Below are 21,392 nucleotides of genomic sequence, written 5' to 3' on the forward strand. Positions count from 1 at the left end.
TTGTCAGCGGTGAAACTTGAGACATGTACTTGGAATTCAACAAGCTCTGGTGATTCTCCCCAGAATGTACTCGAGCAGCACAGTTACGCAACCATATCGTACCATTACTTGTACTTACTCTTTGTCATGTTAATGTCCATAAGTCGACTTTCGTCGAAGACGTTAACTATTGTCAATGAATTACTTAGTGGGTGTTCACCTGTAGAAGCACTAATTTAGCCAGGAGCACACTAGAACAATCAGCGGAGTAAAATTTCACTGGTGACAATTTCCTCATGCCAATTCCTCTCCTCTGTGGGCAAATTTTGATGAGATTTTGGTCATTCGTGGCCGTGAGCCAAATATCTAGCGTGTTTGATAATTTTGGCCAAGAGTGAATATTTCGTCATGTGTGCACCTGAATGTGAGCATTCTTCTCACAACTTTCTCGTAAGAGCGCACACTTTACGATAACATAATTACAAAGTGTTTGCCCCAGTCTAAAACACAGGTGAATAAACTTCGTTGTCGAGCAGCACAGTTATGCAACCTTTTACCGTTATTTGTACTTACTCTTTGTCATGATAATTTCCATACGTCCACTTTCATTGGAGACAAATATGTCAAATGACTAATTACCTTTTCGTTGGTCATTTCGATTTATCCGTTACACTGTATTTGCATAACAATGGATTTTCGATTTTCTAAATGTTTTCAATCTAAAATTTGCATATGTCAACTTTCGTCAACGATAAATATTAACAATAGATTACTGAGCTTTTTGTCGGCCATGTCGATTTATACATCACTCTGTATTTGTATAAACAATAGATTTTCGTCGCCTTTCATTCTGAAATGTGTTTTCGTCTTTTCATTCTAAAATTTGCATACGTCCACTTTGGTTGACGTTAAATATTGTCAATAGATTAATGAGCATATTGTCGGCCACGTCGATTTATACGTCGCTCTGTATTTGTATAACAATAGCAGGGCTCCCTCTAGCTAAATGAATTTTTTAGCCACTTATTTAGCCAATCTCAATTTTGTTTTGGAGTTAGCCATTTTCAGTGAACATTAGTCATTCATACAGGCTAAAATATTAAACACAGGACACACATAATATCATGATACCTTGGGATTTTTATTCAAAAAAACCTACTTATTGTCTGTTTACAATTGAGCTGACAACTGTGAACAGTGACATGATGCTCAAAAATCCTCCACAGAGTCCACACACTTATCTTGTAGGGTGCTAGTACTCCCACCAAATTTTGATGCCACATACTCCATCATAAATTCAACATCCTGTTGAGAATATTTCAAGTCCTCTCCAACTTCATTAGTTTCAGACACTTTCTGTTTCAAAACATCTGAACATTTAGCTTTTACAGTAGCCATAAACTTAGGGCTCAGAGCTCTTCTATCTTTTTTGGAACACCACAACTTGAAATCCCCATCAAAATCAAAGTCTTTGAGAGGTGGACGTTCAATTTTAATCATCCTAAGATTGTTCACATTATCAGTATGCAGTGCATTCCTCAGTGCTGTTTTTACTATGTTGTACCTGGAGAAACCACGTTCTACATTCACAGATGTCACTGGACAGGTAAGGCAGATGGTTGCTAGGATACACAGGTTAGGATATGCCTGCTCATGTTTGAAAAGGGACCACTCACTGATGAGTTTTGCTTTGTTCAGTGGTGGATTTACAGTATTCCCATCACCATCTAGCTTCTCTGTCCCAAAAAATTCTCCTAACTTTGAAATCTCAACACTACCATACTCTGCAATCTCATGTGCCTCAGTTGGTAATTTGGATGGCACCAGAATATCAAAAGGAGAGCTGGTTTCATCATCATTTTCATCAAATCTACTGGCTAGATTATCAGATAGGCAAGTCAAAAATTTCTGACTACTTGTAGTAAAGTTACCCCGCTGTTTTTTAGTAGCTGGTATCTTATGACCATGAAATTCAATTTCCAACTCTCTTTCATACTGCTCAACACTATCTAGGAAACGTTGTAAATTACTACCTTTCTTGACTTTTAACTCATCTACTGCTTTCTTGCAAGCAGTTATATAATCGGACACTTGGGAAAAAGTGAGATTATCAGACTGCAGAGACAGACATGTTGTGTGCAGTACTGAAAGTACATCTAGTAGGAAAAATGACATGGCAAGGATGTCATATCTTGCAATGTTCTTCAAAAGTCCTGATACATGTGCATTGTTTTTGTTGTGTTCAACATCATCTTTCAGGGCTGAGATTAAAGAGTCTAATGTTCTACAAATAGCTGACACACTATTATAGAAAGACAGCCAACGAGTGCTAAATACTTGTTGGTATTTCAACTTACTTTCACCTAAACAAGCTTGAGTAGCACTTAACTTATTTTGATTTTTGGGTGAATAATGATAATATTTGTACAAATCATTCACCATGGCTTGATATTTTACTAAATAAGACACACACAGTCTGCTGCTTGGCCACTTGCTATAGGGCTAGCTTATGGGCTGCACAGTGTTGTGATAAGATGAATGGGTTGTCCTTCTTGAATCAGGTTTTCAACCCTTGTCTTCTACCAGTCATAGTACTAGCTCCATCCGTGCCCAGAGATATCAGCTTTGATGACGGCAGACCCTTTTTCGACAAGATACCTTTCACTTCCAAGTGTAGCTGCTCAGACGTTGCTTTGTTTACCATTGAGACACTCAGAAAATGAGACTCCACCTTTCCATTCACAACGCCGCGAATATACATGTAGATCATCAGATTCTGACAAACAGAAATATCTGTTGATTCATCCAGTTCTAGTGAATAAAATTTCGCAGCTTTCATTCTTCCAATGACGTTTCCTTCTATGGTTTCAGCGATAGAATTTATAAATTCATCAACACTTGTACTGTGCATGTATGTGACCCTGTCATCTTGACGGAGAATATCAAGCGACTTGCAACCCTGTAAAAATAAAAAAAATAAACATGGAAAATGTTCATCAATTCGGGTCAACAATCAAAGTATAAATGTGACCATAAAAATGTTATAACATTATGCGTGCTTCTAAATAGGCAAGCACGGTTTTAATTTAATTTTAATAATTTATTTTTGACATCGTTTCCGAGACAGTGACTTCTAGTATCAGATCTAGTACTAGTAGATAGAGTATACAGTGTTAACGCGTTTCACCAACTCGTCTTCACATGCGGTAACATTACCTTATTTCAACATGATGTTATAAGATGCCTATTTCAGAGTGATTTCATAGCAAACAAATAAAAAAAGAAGAAGACAGAAATAGTTAACAAACCTGAATATCGCAGAGCTCCGTCACAGATTCTACTTTCGATTTGGGTAGATCCTCTTTTGCAAGGAAGTAAACATTTCGCATCGTTGCGACGACAGCATCTTTCACTGCATTGTATGCTGTTGCCGCGGCTCGTGGCATCTCTTCATTTCTCACACTGTTTCTAGCTGTCTTGGCAAATTTGTGGTCGGCACTTCGCTCAGGTTTTACAAAATCATCTGCTTTAGGGTTGCTGGTTTTCTTCCCAGTTGTGTATACATTGGTTCTCCTAGACTTTATACACCAATCGCACATGAAAAGTTGTTTTTCAAATCTCAACCAACTAAATCGACGGAACCATTCGGGTTTGATCTTACGACATGCCGCTGTACATTTTCTATCACCACCGTCATCTTCCCGTTCTTCACTGTGTTCATCTCGTCTTTTTTTCTGGTCGCTAGCCCCCAAAAGTCATTCAAAGTTCGCTTCGAGGCCATAATCTGCTCAAACCATTCAAATGCTAATAGTAATACAGCGGCAGGGCAGGGTGCAGCCTGTATTGTAATTAGGTCACAGGAAAATGTCAGTACATGGAAAGTCACGTGGCGACTCAAACAAATCCCGAACATTGACCCGACTACTATTCGGAAAAGATCGGATAATGTATCGTACTATAGTGCTCTGGATGACTGTTGACTTCGGGTTCAATCGTGAATCATTCAATGTGTTGGCATGCGTGTTGACCAACGTAAATTTTACCGCTAGCTATGCGTACATACGTACGTACATTGTATCAATTTATTGTACACTGACGCAACAGTGCATTCTTTCTGTGTTCAGCTAAGTGTCGTCAGATTCTTTTATTGATTGTGACCATAAACATGATAAAAATATGTTTCGCCAACAGTTTAGCCAAATGATATTTTTTGTAGCCAACTAGAATTTTTAGTCGCATTTGGCGAATTGGCGAATAGGTAGCGGGAGCCCTGAATAGATTTTTGTCTGTTTTCGTTCTAAAATTTGCATACTCCACTTTCATCGACGTTAAATATTGTCAAAAGACAAGCGACCTATCGGTCAGAATAGCTCCGCTGTTTTTTTTTTAATTTAATTTTTTATTTTGGTGACATGTAGAAGTGGTTCAGGTCTTCAGCTCTTCGAGTCACTATGCAGTTTTGTTTTAGCGATGCAATAAAGTGGTTAGTGGTTTCATATGATGTCTCACTATAAAACACATTTTACACAGAAGTTGGTAATGTATTGTACTTTTATACCATAGTCACCATTTTATAACAAAAATCTACTGTTATGAAAAATTGCACAAAATCTCAGAAAAAAAATGACTGGGAAATGCACACAAGAAAAGAAAAAAGAGAGAGGATTTTGAGGTTGGCTATAAATAATTCCAGTGTCTTACAGCTTTAACCCTGGAAAATTTTAATGATGAATGAAATAAACTAGGGATCTAAAATAATTTTGAGGCAATTTGAATTTCAATTTTCTAACAAATTTACAAAGTCAACAACATTCAACTTGTTCTAGTTGTGGTAGATATATATAGGGAAGAAATGTATTAATCGCCATCTTAGTTTCCGTACGGCGACAATCTCAAGTACCCGGAAGAGAGTCATTCTCAGCCATACGTTACAGTGGTAACACTCGTTCATGTTCGGTTACCTTTCACAAAGAAAACACAACAAAATGGTTGAAATGATCTTTTTTTAATTTCTTTTCATCACAACAACAAAATCTGCGTGATCAAAAGTGTTGTAAACTAAACCAGAAAGAATTATCGGACTGGCTAAACTTCCCGATGAACTGGAAGGTCCTACTACTTACAAGTAAGCCTCGATAGTACTATAGTACGTGAGAAAATCGTCTCAAACTAGCGATACAACTTTCAAAATATAACTTGACATGTCTTCATTTGTTAGAGTTATACAATTCAAGACGGGTTTTCACTCGAAAACAACAATTCTGTGAATAATGACACTCTGAACGCAGCGATTTCTCGGACGATGTTACCACTGTAACGTATGGCTGAAAACGACTTGCTTCCGGGTTAGTCCCTCGTGCATACGGGTGGATTGTCGGCGATTAATACATACATGTACATCGTCTGATATTTTAATTCACAGTGTTTTTTGTTACCGGCGCCTGTCAGCAGACTCAGCCATTTTTTTCATCATTCCATTGTATTTAAACCTTGTACTTGACATTTCGCAATATTTATAATTCTCAACAAAATACCTCAACATGCCTCACTTCGCTCGTACTCAAAGCAGCCCCGCACGTAGTCCTGCTTGCATACGGAGGAATTCGGGACTCGATTCTGACAATTGTCCCTCCCCCTCCGGTGTTTAGAGTCAAGTCAGTAATACAGACTCGTGCACCCGAGGACTACCCCGCGCGGTATGATCACTGACACTGATGACATGATGAGAGAGAACCTTTTCGGATTTACATGTAAAACGGGGAAAGATACGCAAAACATAATGCAAAGTCTGAAGCCAAATTAAAGTTGTAATTATTTTAATTATTTTTACTTGCCAAATATTTGCATTTTGGAAAGGCAAGACACGTTCATGTTGTTTAACTTTCCATGTGAACTGTCGGCCATATTTAAACTTCAACCGCATGCCTGGCATGCCCTTCCTTACGTTACGCAAGTTGTCTGAATTCTGGTTCACTGTCATTCCAAATTGCACGACAGTATAGAATTAACCACAAGTTACATGTTATCTGAAAACATCACACTTTTATAGTGGGTCTGAAGTGTGATTTTAGTGAGTACTAAGAACGTCCTGTGTTGATACTCAAGATACTTGCTGTGGAAAATCGCTCGGTCGAATGAGGTCACCTTCAGCTTCTGGTCGAATCAGGATAGAGTATGCAAATGAGGATGTTGCGGACTGGCTGATTATGTAGAAGGGTGCAGAATTGGATTTGAAGTTTACAACCCTGTTTCGAACAAACGCTTGTCATTTGGGCGCCCAATGTGTAGAATTATGACTATAGCACATATTACATTGCTTGTTTGAAAAGTGGCAGAATTGGATTTGAAGTTTACAACCCTGTTTCGAACAAACGCTTGTCATTTGGGCGCCCAATGTGTAGAATTATGACTATAGCACATATTACATTGCTTGTTTGACGTCAATAGTGTTTTTTGAAAAGTGGCAGTTTACTTAAAGTCTCGTCGACTGATTTCCAATATGGCGTCGGTCATTATGCTCATTAACATATTCATTTTTTTTTCAAATTACAAAAAAAAAATCATAAAAAATAAAAATGAGGATGTGCTGACTTGAAATTAACAAATCTGAGTAAGCTACCCCTGCGCATCAACACGCCAGATATCAAAGCAATCTAATAAGAGGTTTTCAAGGAGTTGATGAAAATGACATTTTATGAAAAAAAATCATAATGATTCACTCTACTCTCTATACCTCAATACCCACCTATACCTAAAGCTACGCTTTCAGCTTTCGCTGACAGCGGAGCTAATAATGAGTGTCGTCGATTTATACGTCGCACTTTATTTGCATAAGGATATCATATTTTTGTTTCTATTTTTTTCCACTGTCTGCACAGTCAAGTAACTTGTTTTGTGAATGCATAAAGCCAATGAGGCGAAGAAGCCGGGAACAAATAACCAATCTCTACTCCAAAAGTGTTGCAAAAAGTTGTGAAACTTTAACAAATGTTGATGGAATCATGACGTTTGTATTCGATGATCGGGTTGTTGTGTTATTGTCGACCAGCACATTACGAAACCCACTATACATGTACATCCTTTATAACTGGCTATCAAGGTATCAATAATCATGAAGTGTTCATGATCACAATATTCCAAGTCCACCCCTGTCATAAATTCTGGTTGTTTCCTATTTGTGCAAACAATTACCTGTTCTGATGACGTTTGACAACATCCCTTATTCTACATGTGCGTCTTAATACAGTAGCAGGACGAATAATGTAAATGTCTTGCACATTTCGAGAAAGAATGCGTAAATTTGCACGGACATCATCTGCTATCAGTTGATAACTGTTAGCATACTGACCCATAGCTTCCAAAATCAATTGACGTTCGTTAGGTGTCACAGAAACGAAACCCTGATAACATGTCCGCGCCCGGACATTTTTTCACAACAATTCCCTGGAGCATGTGTTCGAATTACTTCGATAACTAATTCTAACATATGTTTACATGAATTCTATATTTAAAAAGAATTAGAAGGAAAGTGAACAGATGGTTCAAATCATGAAAAATCAATGCGTTCTCGTCTCAATCTTGCAAGCCTATCGACCAATCGCCATATTCTTTTAATTCATTAACACCTGCAAACAGGTGTACAAGAAATGTATTGACAAATCTGTAAGCTTGTGATAATGAAATGCAAGTTACTTGACAGAGGAAACATTCTCTTTCGCCCACTTGGGCTGAAGACGTTAAATATTTTCAATAGATTAATGAGGTTTCATTTTATTTATACATGTTATCTATTCATGCTTACGTTCGTATTTGCATATCAATAGTTTTTCGTCTGCATATATCATTTATCTATGCTTAGGTGAAAACCCACTATTGAAAGATAGATATAACACACTGAATTCCTTATTCCCAACCTATTCGTACTAATGAGGTTTGACTGTATCTCTAAATAGTTGTTTAGACAACTACATTTATCTATGCTTAGGTGAAAACCCACTATTGAAAGATAGATATAACACACTGAATTCCTTATTCCCAACCTATTCGTACTAATGAGGTTTGACTGTATCTCTAAATAGTTGTTTAGACAACTACATTTTTGATTTTCACATTAAAAATACAGATTTCATTGATCCATCAATTATCACAAATTTCATATGGTGAAAGTAAAAGTACGCAATAAACCACACTATCCGCAGGACTTAGTGTCAAATGCAAGCCATTGAATTGGTCATTTCTGACTGCACGTGCACACATTTCAAATACTGATGTATAGCCATATAAACGGTTTTTTTATGAGTCATAGCTCGAAACTTCTGTTTTAACTCATGTTGAGTACTCTTCATCATGATGACTAAAGATCTAAGAGTGAAATTATACTGTTACTACATGTACCATTCATCTGATGAGTTCAAGATTCAACAAAGTATCAAAATGTCCCCAGAAACTTAGTAGTAAAGTGATGTAGATGTACTTTCTAGGAAGAGTATACAGCTTTGAATATGTTGATTTATACTAGGTTCTATTTTAAATGATAGTATTGAACAACATTCACTTTTAAAGGAAGAAAATGATTTTATCGAGGTCAAACATTTTGACGAAAAGATGAACTATTATAGGTTTCAATGGAGAATAGACTTTCAGCTTTGTCAGAAATTTGATGAGTGCGAAGCCAAACAAGTTAATAGTCTTGTTATACAGATCATTCTGTGGTGTGATATTTGCAACAAACATTTTGGCCTTCGTGTTTTAAGCTTTTGACATTGCATGTAGGGTGCATGTCTTCAATACATTGTATTAGGCCAAAAAAAAAGAATTGTTTCTGGTCAGGGCGTGTCACTTAAATACCCAGGCATCGGTCTTTTTTGTGTTTGTCCAGCCCATGCACATGATGCAGTCTGCACGTCATCTGTGGGGAAACACAAAAATAACCCTCCCTACTTCAGTGAAGACAACACAATCATGAACAAGCAAATGACATCTGCCCCACATACACACTTAAATGTGTATCACACCTCAATACTAACGATTGCAGTCGAAGTTTACACCCTAAACGATACCCAAATAATACCTCGATAATAACGATGGCAGTTGAAGTTTGCACCCTAAACGTTACCCAAATAATACCATAGTACAAGTACAGCAAGACGGAGTTCGTTAGTTTCTGTGGCTGGGTAAATCAACCAAGATTTTCAAAGCCTGTCGTATGCGTATTACCGGGTAGTACACATACGACGTCATGACCATTTTTGCTATTGTGTTGATAAATAAGAATGAAAACTTAAAATTTATACTTATTCTTAAGAATAAATACTTCGGTACGGTTCCATGTTAAAATGGACTGTCCTAAGAAATGATTAACTTTGGATGTGAATTGTGATTGTCGTGACACGATACAGCGGCCATGTTTGTCACCCCACATGAGCACTGAACATATGTAATTCGTAGCCCAAATTCATCACAAAAAATATATGTACTTCCAGCAAATTTTGATGAACAAGTCTTCATGGAAGACATAGTCCACAAAAAGCATTTCTTGTAGTGACTGCAACAAGTTCTTTAGTTTGTACATTATGTCACAGGCTTTCAGTTCAAAAAGGACAACTATGGTATGGCAATCAAAAAGATTCACTGACAACACCTGAAAGGGTTGTTCATTTCTTATCTATTTTGTACAACTTTCATAATTATAGAACCAGGTCAAGCAAAAACAAAGACCTGTTAGTACCTCAACCTAGAATTGAATTTTATATGCAAAGTTTTATGTTTTCTGGTACAACTATTTGGAATACCTTACCACATGAAGTGAGAAACAGAACATTGTTGTCTTCCTTCACATGTGGCTGTCACCAATATTTTGAGACTAAATTTTAGACACTTTTGATGTTTATTGTACATGTATGTCCTTATTGTACAGTTTGTATTTGTCTCTTTTGTTTTTGTACTACGGTATTTATATATAAAGGACCCCAGGGAAGATTGACCAAGGCAAACTGGGCTACCCTCTTTAAATAAAGTTTAATAAATAAATAAATAAGAACCATGTTTTTGTTGTCAGTGAAGTTTCATCATTTTGTAGCATGATGAAAGTAAAATGTTTGTTGTAGGTGTCAAAACTCATTGTCCACTGACAGTTCATTGTATACGGGTTTTCACTAAAGTGAATTCATTCTAAACATTGTGATTTACATACAAAACAATGGCACAAGATCAGTACCTTCAACTAGTGTTTGTTATATAACCAAATTTTTGTTATAAGGTTCACCTGTATTTATAGTTATTCTAAAGAGATTTATACTTTCTTTTCATTTGCAATAACATCAAATACAGCCTTCTGCAGAAATTTTGTTTGTGTTCTCTAAATATACCAAAAATCCTACTTACATGTGGATGGCAAACAAAGAATTTAATTGATAGTGCCTTACATAGTGACGTCTATTTGTTCTTTGCTGCAAGATCACAACTCATTCGTGGCAATCTATGAGAGACCGATTTATAAAGAGACTAAAACCAAATCTTGATGTGTATATAGCAAGGCAAACAAAGAAGAAACTAGCAGGCAACAAGAGTCCTTCAATAACTCCACCAAGACTAGGCACACCAAAGAAAGGTATGTAAAGAAAAAAGTTTTCTCTTTTTAGCAACAACACATACTGCAATACCTGTACATGAATGTATGTAAACAACACATACTGCAATACCTGTACATGAATGTATGTAAACAACACATACTGCAATACCTGTACATGAATGTATGTAAACAACACATACTGCAATACCTGTACATGAATGTATGTAAACAACACATACTACAATATCTGTACATGAATGTATGTAAACAACACATACTGCAATACCTGTACATGAATGTATGTAAACAACACATACTGCAATACTTGTACATGAATGTATGTAAACAACACATACTACTATGGAACTCTTTGCCACTTGGCATTCACCAAGCCTCCAGCCTGGATTGTTTCAAAACAAAATTTGATTGATTGATTGATTGATTGATTGATTGATTGATTGATTGATTGAAAGTAAAAGAATAAACATGACAAAATTGTATATTATGGAGAAAACGATGACACAGACAGACAGACAGACACACACACACACACAGACACACAGACACAGACTTCCACCCATAAATATATCTCTTCCTTACGGAAGAAAAAATGTATATTGTTATCACTGTCTAGGCAAGAAGAGGCAGGCAGAAGATACTGTTGTAAACATTACAGAGTTTGAGAGTAGCCCCGAAGAAGTATGTACAGCAAGTCATGAGTCATCCAGTAGTAATAGTAGTAGTAGTAATAGTGTTATGTCCTCATTTGATGCTAAACTTTACAAAGCTGCTGATGTGGAAGACGAGACAAAGAACAGAGACAGGAGGAAATCGAAACATCAGGATAAAACTAATCAAAGAAATGGAAGTGTTGAAACACATCAAAGTAAAACAGTGAGGAACATGAGCAGTGATAACAGTCTGAGTGAGAAGGCTTTGAATAAAAGCACTCCAATATGCATCAGAGGAGCGAAGGAAATGAAATCCAAAATGGGCAGTACGCATGTGACAGTAATTACAGATGAGCCTAGAAGTCTATCAAAAACGTCACAGAGCAAACAGGACAGTGATGCAAACAGTCCTGTGAAAAACATAGATATCACTTCACAAAACAACACCAGGAAAAGAAAAGGATTGATTGATAGAAGAGAACAAGAGAAACTGCTGTGTGTACTTGATAGTATTATCAGTTATATTAATAGGGATGTTGAAAGTAATAGTGCCTGTGTTGTGACTGAAGATGAAAATCAGACTGATGATGAAAAGGGTCAGGGGTCAAAGGTGAGAAAAGAGTCAGATATTTCTGTACCAGGGCAACAAAATAAGTCTAAAAACAACAGAGGTAGAAAAAGTGATTCAGACACTTCTGGAAAAGAACAAAAAACAAGATATCGTATGAGCGTGAACTTTGCTAAAGAAGGCAGAAGAGAGGGTATGAAAAAGAAAAATGGGACTGAATTGGAGTTGGATCAAGATGTAGATATCAGACATGATGAAAACAAGTCAGCCTCAAAAGGGAAAAATGTGAACCCATCAAAGAAAGACAGTTGTGATAAAAAGGAAGCTAAGCTCAAGTCAGATGATGTGAAACAGAGGAAAGATAAAAGCCAATCTCATCAAAATGTGGAAGATGAGAAGGAAGAAGAAGTGGTTGCTAGGAGACAAACAAGAAGTCATAAATGTAGAAATAAAACATCAAGTCTAGGGAGTATTCATGACAAACATCAAGATGAAAGAAGAAAGTCATTTATGTATATTGATGGAAATGATGGTAATGAACCAAAACCCAAAAGATCACGAGGTAAAGTTGGATAGTCTATTCAAGTTCTTACATTGTTTGCACATGGATTTTTTATTTGTGTGTATCAAATATGCTACAGTACTCAGTGTTGTGTGTGTGTGTGAGAGAGAGAGAGAGAGGAGAGAGAGAGGAGAGAGAGAGAGAGAGAGAGAGAGAGAGAGAGAGAGAGAGAGAGAGAGAGAGAGAGAGAGAGAGAGAGAGAGAGAGAGAGAGAGAGAGGGGGGGGGGGGCAGGCAGGCAGGGAGAGGGATAGGGATGTGTCTCAACTCCTTATTCATGGCTTCTCCGGCAATCTGAGGTGGCCTTGTGGCTTTTTCAAAAAACTGTTGATGACAATACATAGATACAAAGTAAACGTGGTATGAATGGAGATTGAAATAAAGAATACAGATATGTTTTCTCATTGACAGTGAATAAAGAAACAGACATGTTATCTGACAAGGCAGGCAGCAGGTCTTCAAGAGCAATTCATGGACTCCGACAATTTGTGATGGATGATGTTAATAAAGAGTTTATGCGTAAGATATATTAAATGGAAAGGATACTTTGTATAATTCACAATGATAGTTTGAGATAAAATACATTGGTTACATTCACTTTCTATCAGTATGGAGTTGGCATTGATCTGAGTTTAGATGGAAGTGATATATGGGCCTTGCTTGGTGACTTCCATTAAAGTGGCCATATGGATGAGAATTTGTTATTTATTTTGGATTTTTATTTGATAAAACAGCTTCACCATGTTTTTCTACTTGAAAAAATAATGTGAAATAACATAATACAAAGTCCATGTTCACATCTCAATAAATGGCAAAACATTAAACAATGTGTAAAATGTTTGTTATTGTATGTACAATAACAAACTTTTAAAACTTTTTGCATCTTTTTGCAATGTATTGAGTTATGAACATGGACTTGGTATATGTTCTTTCGCATTATTTTTTCAAGTAGAAAAACATGGTGAAGCTGTTTATCAAATAAAAATCCAAAATAAATAACAAATTCTCATCCATATGGCCACTTTAAGATGTTGTTCACTGTTTGTAATGTAATTGTATAACAATACAAGCAGTTGACAGGTATGTTTAATTGAATTTTGACCCAAGGCCCATACATCATTTCAGCCTGAGTTGTATTGATGCAAGTAAGGTACTGATAAGCTAAAGTAAATGAAACAACACATTTTCTCTTGTTTGACATTCAATTTTAAAACCCTGTCCGATGAAGTCTGGAACGGGGACTTATGGATTGGGTTCCGTCCAACCGTCCGTCCGTCCAGAGCCGTTTCTTGAAGATGCCTGGACCAATTCTTTTTTCAAACTTGGTACAGGGGCAACATACAATGGCATACATATGCACGTCAGTTTGTTTCATGTTACGATCTAATATGGCCACCTAGCAGCCATTTTGTTTGCGAATTTTCCCTGTCCAAAGCCATAACTCAGACATGCTTGAACAGATCTCATTCAAAGTTGGTATTAGGACAGGGTTCTATGACATACATGTGCATATTCATTGTTGTCGTGATACGATCCAATATGGCCACCTAGCAGCCATTTTGTTTGCGAATTTTCCATGTCCAAAGCCATAACTCAGACATGCTTGAACAGATCTCATTCTAAGTTGGTATTAGCACAGTGTTCTATGACATCCATGTGTACAGTAAAACGTTGATTATCCGAACACTTACGGGGACATGCATTTAGTTCGGATATGCGGTCAGTTCTGATATGCGATCTGCATTGAGATGGGACGGGGCGGGGTCAAAAGGTCGCACTCATACAGAATGAACGTACACGTACGCTGCATATCACACTTACACTTGTTACATGCACTCTCAGACAAATGAAACGTAACATACTACATAGAAACCTTTTTAATGAACTGTACTTATTTAATACTAAAACTAAATAAAGAGTTGAATATAATAGGAAAACGACATTGTGAATTGAATATGTGTAGAAGAAATCAAAAAACATATTTACAAGAAAGACGACGACGTGGTGGACAGCTGATAAGAACGCACTGTTGTCATGGTTGCATCTATAAATAGTGTTCACTGACATGTAAATGTAATCAAATTGTATCAATGTGTACAAACGATGTGTCCGCAATTTAGCCACTCAATGAGAAAAAAAATAAAGTTCAGAAAAACGAAGTCAGGGGTTTCTGTTTCATTGCACGGCTGTCTGCTGCTTTTCTGTGTAAACTACGGAGCAATAACAACTGGTAGGTTCACAATCAGGCTGCGACTCTAGCCATAACAAACACGTAGAAAACATAGCTGCCACTTCGCCGTGCGATGGTACTGGTTCACACAGGACATTGTTTTCTTTATCTTCAGTTTCACGATCGAGTTAGGATTCCTTCCTAGACATTGCAGATTTATAGGTAGGCCGAAGCTGAAAAAGTTTTACATACCTATGAAAATCTTTATTGGAAAAAGAAACGAAACTCTGACCGACAATCATCTTTTCGGTATCACAGTCAATGGACAAAGTAGCAATGCCGCAACTACGGTTGCGTTACATCTCATACCGACAAGCTGTTTGAAAGTCGCCACTATAGTCAGAGTGTGACATGCCGTTCTCACCATTTCACAATCATTTCAAATCTTTTATGAATCATACAAAAGACAACAGGGTGGTCAATAGGAGAACAACTTTATTGAGATGTTATTGAAGGTGTGATCGTTCCAACGCACTCGATGTATAACATGTAGTCGTCTTTTGTTTTACCGTACATCATTAACATCACATCATTCAAGTGGTGAACAGTGATTGTTTACAAACAATACACACTGTAGCTCCAAGACAAACCGCGCTCATTCACATGTCGATCGTCATTCATCAAACTTCACATTTTTACCGAAACATTGCTTTGACATCAGAACAATAGATTGTTTCGGGGGACACGTAGTCAGTTCGGATGACCGATCAATTCGGATATTCGACGTTCGGATAATCGACTTTTTACTGTATATTCATTTTCGTCTTGATACAATGTGATATGGCTGCCTGGCAGCTATTTTGTTGGCGCAGTTTTCATTTCCAAAGCCATAACTCAGACATGCTTGAACAGGACCCCCCGCCCGTACCTGGCCCATCCTTTATTATTGAATGGTTTATTCCATGACGTCATCTTGAAGAGTAGGCATATCCCATGTCCAACGAGGAGACACAACATATCTAAGTCTGTTTGATTTAGGTTCACAAGTGTTGTTGCATGATCAGAGTAGTGATATCAAGAACAACATTAACCAGATTTGAAAATGACAACATAAACTGCCAGTTCCTTAAAACCCAATCATAGCGGGGAGTATGTCATTCTGAATGACTTGTTAATGATTTTTCGATAATTAGGCAATATGTTAACTATGCAAATTTCATATAGTTTTATATCCTTAATTTTCCAATTAGGGGCACATTATGTATATTACATATAGCTCAGAAGTTTGCATTCCAACAATGTGTAAGACCTAAAATCTATGGTTTTGTATTCAGTGCATTGGTATAAATTTAATCTCGGGCACATTAAATGAAGAACAATGGAAATACACACATGCATTAATTCCATGCATTTGTCACACACAAATAAAGTTTTTGATGATCTGTGTCTCCTATGATGATTAGTTGACACTACACTACACTACACTGTATAGTGTACATGTACGGTATATACATAATCTCCTTAATATAATGAAAGAATTTCTTTGACATTTAAAAAAAATATATATTTGTGATTTCCTTTCATATTTCAGAAAGCCAGTCTCAAAACACACAGACTAATGAGATAAATGCCACACAGACAGTGGAGGAGGATGAAAAGAAATTAGAAACAGCATGTGAAAAAATAAAGGTAATAATTTAAATCAAATGCCAGGGCTTGGTTTTAACTCCCGTAAGGGTACGGGAGGTATTAAAAGGGGGATGTCTGTCTATGTCTGTGTCACCATTTTCTTAAAAACGTACGGTTCAATTGTAATGAAATTTGGTACATATAATGTTTGGAGTAATGGCTAGACCTGATTAATTTTTGAGCGAGATCTGTTCATGTTAATTAGGGAAATTTGCATATCAGTGAAATCAACTAATTACGCAATATTTTAAGACTGCATACCTCAATTTCAATATAATTCAGTATATTCGTTAAGCATAACAGCTGTCCAATAAAATATGTTGATGTACCTTACAGCGTTAATGAAAAATTTGCATAATTAAATATTTTTTGTAATTAGGCTATATCTTAAGACTGCATACTTCAATTTCAATACAATTTAGTACACACGTTAAACATAACAGAGTGCATATCTCCTATAAAAGTAGTTGATTTCATGAATAATTTGCATAATTAATTATTTTCGGTAATTAGGCTATATCTTAGGACTGCATACTTGAATTTCAATATAATTTAGTACATACATTAACCATAACAAAGCGGATATGTCCTATAAAATATTTGATATAGCTTACAGTCAGTTTTAATGAAAAATTGGCATAATTAATGATTTTAGGTAACTAGGTTGTATCTTAAAAATGCAAGCTTCAAATTTCGTATAATATGGTACATATATCAACCATAATAATATGCACCTGTCCTATGAAGTTAGTTCCTACAACTTTTACCTTTAATGAGTATTTTGAATAATGAACGATATTCAGTAAAAGCAGTATCATGCACTCTTCAAATTCCGTATAATTTGGCATATACATTAACCTAAAAAAGCACGCTTGTCCAAAAAAAAGCCTGTTACCATATTTTTTTAGTTTAATTTGCATAATTAGTGAGTCCTTTATAATACGGGAGGCATTCAGTTTAAATCTGGTGTTTGATTGATATTCTACTGGATTATCTTGAGTACTGAGTGATTACGTGAGATAGTGTTGTGGGGTCGCAATCTTGAGTACTGAGTGATTACGTGAGATAGTGTTGTGGGGTCGCAATCTTGAGTACTGAGTGATTACGTGAGATAGTGTTGTGGGGTCGCAATCTTGAGTACTGAGTGATTATGTGAGATAGTGTTGTGGGGTTACAATCTTGAGTACTGAGTGATTACGTGAGATAGTGTTGTGGGGTCGCAATCTTGAGTACTGAGTGATTACGTGAGATAGTGTTGTGGGGTCACAATCTTGAGTACTGAGTGATTACGTGAGATAGTGTTGTGGGGTTACAATCTTTAGCCTTCAAAGTATATTCTGTGCACATTAGGATTGATGTACATGATAATTATAGACTGGTTTACTTCCATCCGGGATTTGGGCACGTAATCACTCAGTGCTTGAGATAAGACGGTAGCATATCAACTAAACTTCAACTTAAAGGTAAGTTGCATTTAATTTTTAATAATAATAATTATAATCTTTATTTATACTGGATAGTTCTTTAAGCATATAAACACTTGTCTCCCAAGAATTCCAGTGAGGGCCATCCCTCATGGGTTCAGTGTTAATGCAAGAGGAAACCGGAGTACCCGGGGAAAACCTGCATTGTTAGGTAGAGTCAAACTGAACGACACTCTTCTTACTTTTAATACAGCGTGGTCAATTTAATTGAACCCTGACTGCAGTGGTAAGAGGCAAGTGGTTTAACCACTCGGCTACTGACAACCTCCCATATGGGAACTCATGTCGTGGTGCTCTGTCTGTCTGTCTGTCTGCAGTAATTTTGTTCCACTGATATCTCAAAAAGTACTGAAGCAAATGTCTGCAATTTACTATGTGGCATTGTCAGGCTGTAACTTAGCAGGGATTAGTTTTTTGTGGCATAATTAATGTTAATTAATGATTTTATAAATGGGGCAATACATTCAGAATGGCTGCACCAAATTCAATGAAACTTGCTACATCCACGGATAATACAAAGATGTAAAAGCACTAAAAGTCATTAACTTATGTCTAGTTAATCAAGGGCTAATTTGCATAATTCATGAATGTTTGTATTAAACTGAGGTTATGCATCCAGAAGGGCTTTTTCAAATTTGATGAAACTTGCTACAGATATTGATCATACAGAGATGTGATAGTTCTTAATGAAATTTAGAGCTGTCAATTATTTGCTCATTTGCATAATTAACAAACTTTGGCAATTAGAGCCTATACCAAGAAAGGCTTTCTTTTAGCAAATGTGCGGTTATCATTGCCTTGAAGTTGTAGATCAAACCATTTCCTCACAGTTCGTTTATGTAAACTGTTGTGTAAATCTCTAAGTGCAGTGTGACCTGTGAAATTTGAATATGACCCATCGTATGCAAAACGTTTCAACAGTTCCCCATGACCATTTCCTGACGTGGAGAGCTTGTCTGGGGGAGTTTTGAAACTACATGCTGTTGTCATTATCTATCCATGTGATTGGTTACTTATTAACAGACACATGAGATGTGGTTAGAAAAGGTTTTGCATCAATATCACTGATGGCAAAGCGTCTTCCGTTCATGGGCGAAGCGATGATCCAATTGACCACCGACATTTTATGCTGAAAACTTCACTCAGAGAAATTCATACCACCTTGTCACCATTTCGTTGTCACTGAAACTGAAACTTTTTTTTTTTTTAGCTTCGTAACAAGACAGTTAAACGCATTATGTGAATTGACCATTCACTACATACTCTGAGGTAAACATGGTTCACAGATAATGCTACATGTAAGGCATCATTCAAGAATAAACAAATCTCTCGGTGCATACCGAGTTTGCAGTTCTCTTCAGCGACATAGAATTTGTATCAAACGCTTTTGCAACTGTCTTTGTCAAGTTGAAAGTTAAAACTGTTGTTCATGTCATGGAACTTAGTTTGTGCACTGAGGTACCGTACCATCAGTTGCATAGTGTAGAGATTTATGTACTGTGGTACAGTCCGACTCAGATAACCACTCTAACAGAGATTCGTTTGGAGTACGTTCTAGCTTGGAGCACATATTTCCAGAGAGTGACTACCAAAACATTAGAAAATAAAAAGCCCAGAAAGGTGTTCAAATGCCCGCTTCCTATTCTTAGCACAGGAAAGCTTGGCATGATCCTCGACTTCACTCGGCTTTCATGATCCCCTACATACCCGGAATATGTACACCCGTTTCCATGGCAAATAATAAACAAAATTCAAACCCTCATTACATTGCTATTACACATCAGAAAGTTTACATACTTCATGGTAAGCATCGTAACAGTTTAACAACTTTAATTCAGTGAAGTGATACAGTATAAATGCTCTACTTCGTCCCTGGGTAAAGTGTATACATTCCTGTTTCAACTGAGATTGACTGAATCTGCTTCAAATCCTATAAGTTTCTGCTTCCAAACTTTGTCACATATAGTTTTTGTCGCACTAACACTATCATCGGCATGTGCGTGTTGAACTTCCTTCAGTAATCTGTCCCACTAAATTCACCACAAGTTTACAAGTCGGTTTGTCTATTCGTCACATGTACACTATTTCACACTCCTGCACAGCTCTATCAGTGTCGCCGTCAATCAAAATAGAAATATATATAGCTTCGTTTCTGTTATCGTTAGCCAAGGTATTCCCAATTCATCCAGCAATTGTTCCTGTCATCTCTGGGCATTTGTGAGTTATTATAGGTTCATCAAAAGTAATGGTCTGGCCAATAAGGAGAGTAACCTGGGAGTCTTGTTAGAGAACATGGACTCTTAAAAAGTTTAGCCTTGAGGGAAGACTTTTTCTAAACAATCTGGTGACCAGCAGGCAGCTTAGCTGCCTGTGCAATTGAAACCATGTCTTCTTCTTACTATCACTAGCTTTTCAAAGAAAACATCAAGTCAAAGAGACTTTTCAGTTAAATACATTTCTAGTATTTGGGCAAATGTTTTTCTAATCATGATACCATTATTGTACACTTAGTCTTGCTAATACCTAGCTTATACTTGTAAATCTGGGTGTTTATCGCATGGCTATTCTTTTAATATGCCAATTGTAAAATATGTTTAATTAATGACTGCCGAAATTTACAGCCTTTTCTGTTCATCAACAAACACTATGGACTCATACACATTCTCCCTAGCCAATGTAAATAACATACCTTGCATAACTGAATAATGAAATAAAAGGCTGTTTTCAAGATATAAATCTGATGCCTGTCATTCACAAATATATTATGTACTAATATTGCCATATTAATTATATTAAAATGTACATACATTTACTTTGCTGAACTACCCTACAACAAAAATGTACATTTAAAGATGTTACCTAGGCTAGGTGTGTGTTTTGTCCCCCTTGTATGTGGCATGGCATATTGGAACTTTCAACGCTGTATGTATGCTTATGTCAGGAAAGCTAGTGAATGAGGAAGGGGGTATGTTACAAAGCTCACCAATGGAAGAACAAGAGTTTATGAAAGAACCTTTGAAACAGAGAACATTTGCCAATAGCAATCTGTATATGTTACATAGTGTCATCCCTTAGTTTTGTAAGTGCGCCCTGAGTGGCGAAACAAGAGGGGGGGTGTGGGGGGGGGGGGGGGGGGGGGCTTTAGTCTAGCAGGAAGCAGGAGAATAAAAATACCCACCAATAAAACTAGCGAATCAACGATCTGTTCAAACATACTAGCCACTGAATATTCTATATCCAGGAGGAGTCTGTTATAAATAGCAACTAATCATGTGTTAAGGATTTATTTACTTTAATGAATGACAATGTCACTCATTGTTCATTGCGTAATACCAAGAGGAAGAAACAAACTGCTGCATTTGGCCACTTACTTGTCTGTGATTTCACTTATACACAGAATTAGAAGAGGCAAGTAACAAAATGCATAGTACACAACGCATGAAATTGGAGAAAGTAACAGTGAAAACCTGCCTTGCTGTCAAATATGTCATGCAACAAATGAAGCTTGCTGAACTGAAACAAAACAAGTAGAGGCAATTATTTGCAGCATTTTGGAGGGACATGATGTCTTTGTCAATTTGCCGACAGGGTATGGGAAGTCTGGTCCCATCATGTATCAAATTGCACCTTTTTGTTAGGAGTACTTTAACAACAGAACAGTTCGCAAGTCTGTAGCGATAGCTGTATCACCTTTAGCACT

General features: G+C 36.8%; 1 protein-coding gene across 1 annotated transcript in view; it reads left to right on the plus strand.

The window, feature by feature from the left end:
* Positions 1-21,392, plus strand: part of LOC144439023 (uncharacterized) — a 131,689-nt gene that overhangs the window by 92,233 nt on the left and 18,064 nt on the right. Inside the window, exons 6-9 of the mRNA XM_078128264.1 lie at positions 10,435-10,588; positions 11,184-12,350; positions 12,761-12,868; positions 16,111-16,208. Coding sequence (XP_077984390.1) covers positions 10,435-10,588; positions 11,184-12,350; positions 12,761-12,868; positions 16,111-16,208 — 1,527 coding nt within the window. The remainder of the gene's footprint in view (positions 1-10,434; positions 10,589-11,183; positions 12,351-12,760; positions 12,869-16,110; positions 16,209-21,392) is intronic.

Source organism: Glandiceps talaboti, chromosome 8, assembly GCF_964340395.1.
Source record: "Glandiceps talaboti chromosome 8, keGlaTala1.1, whole genome shotgun sequence".
In the NCBI taxonomy this organism is placed as follows: domain Eukaryota; kingdom Metazoa; phylum Hemichordata; class Enteropneusta; family Spengelidae; genus Glandiceps; species Glandiceps talaboti.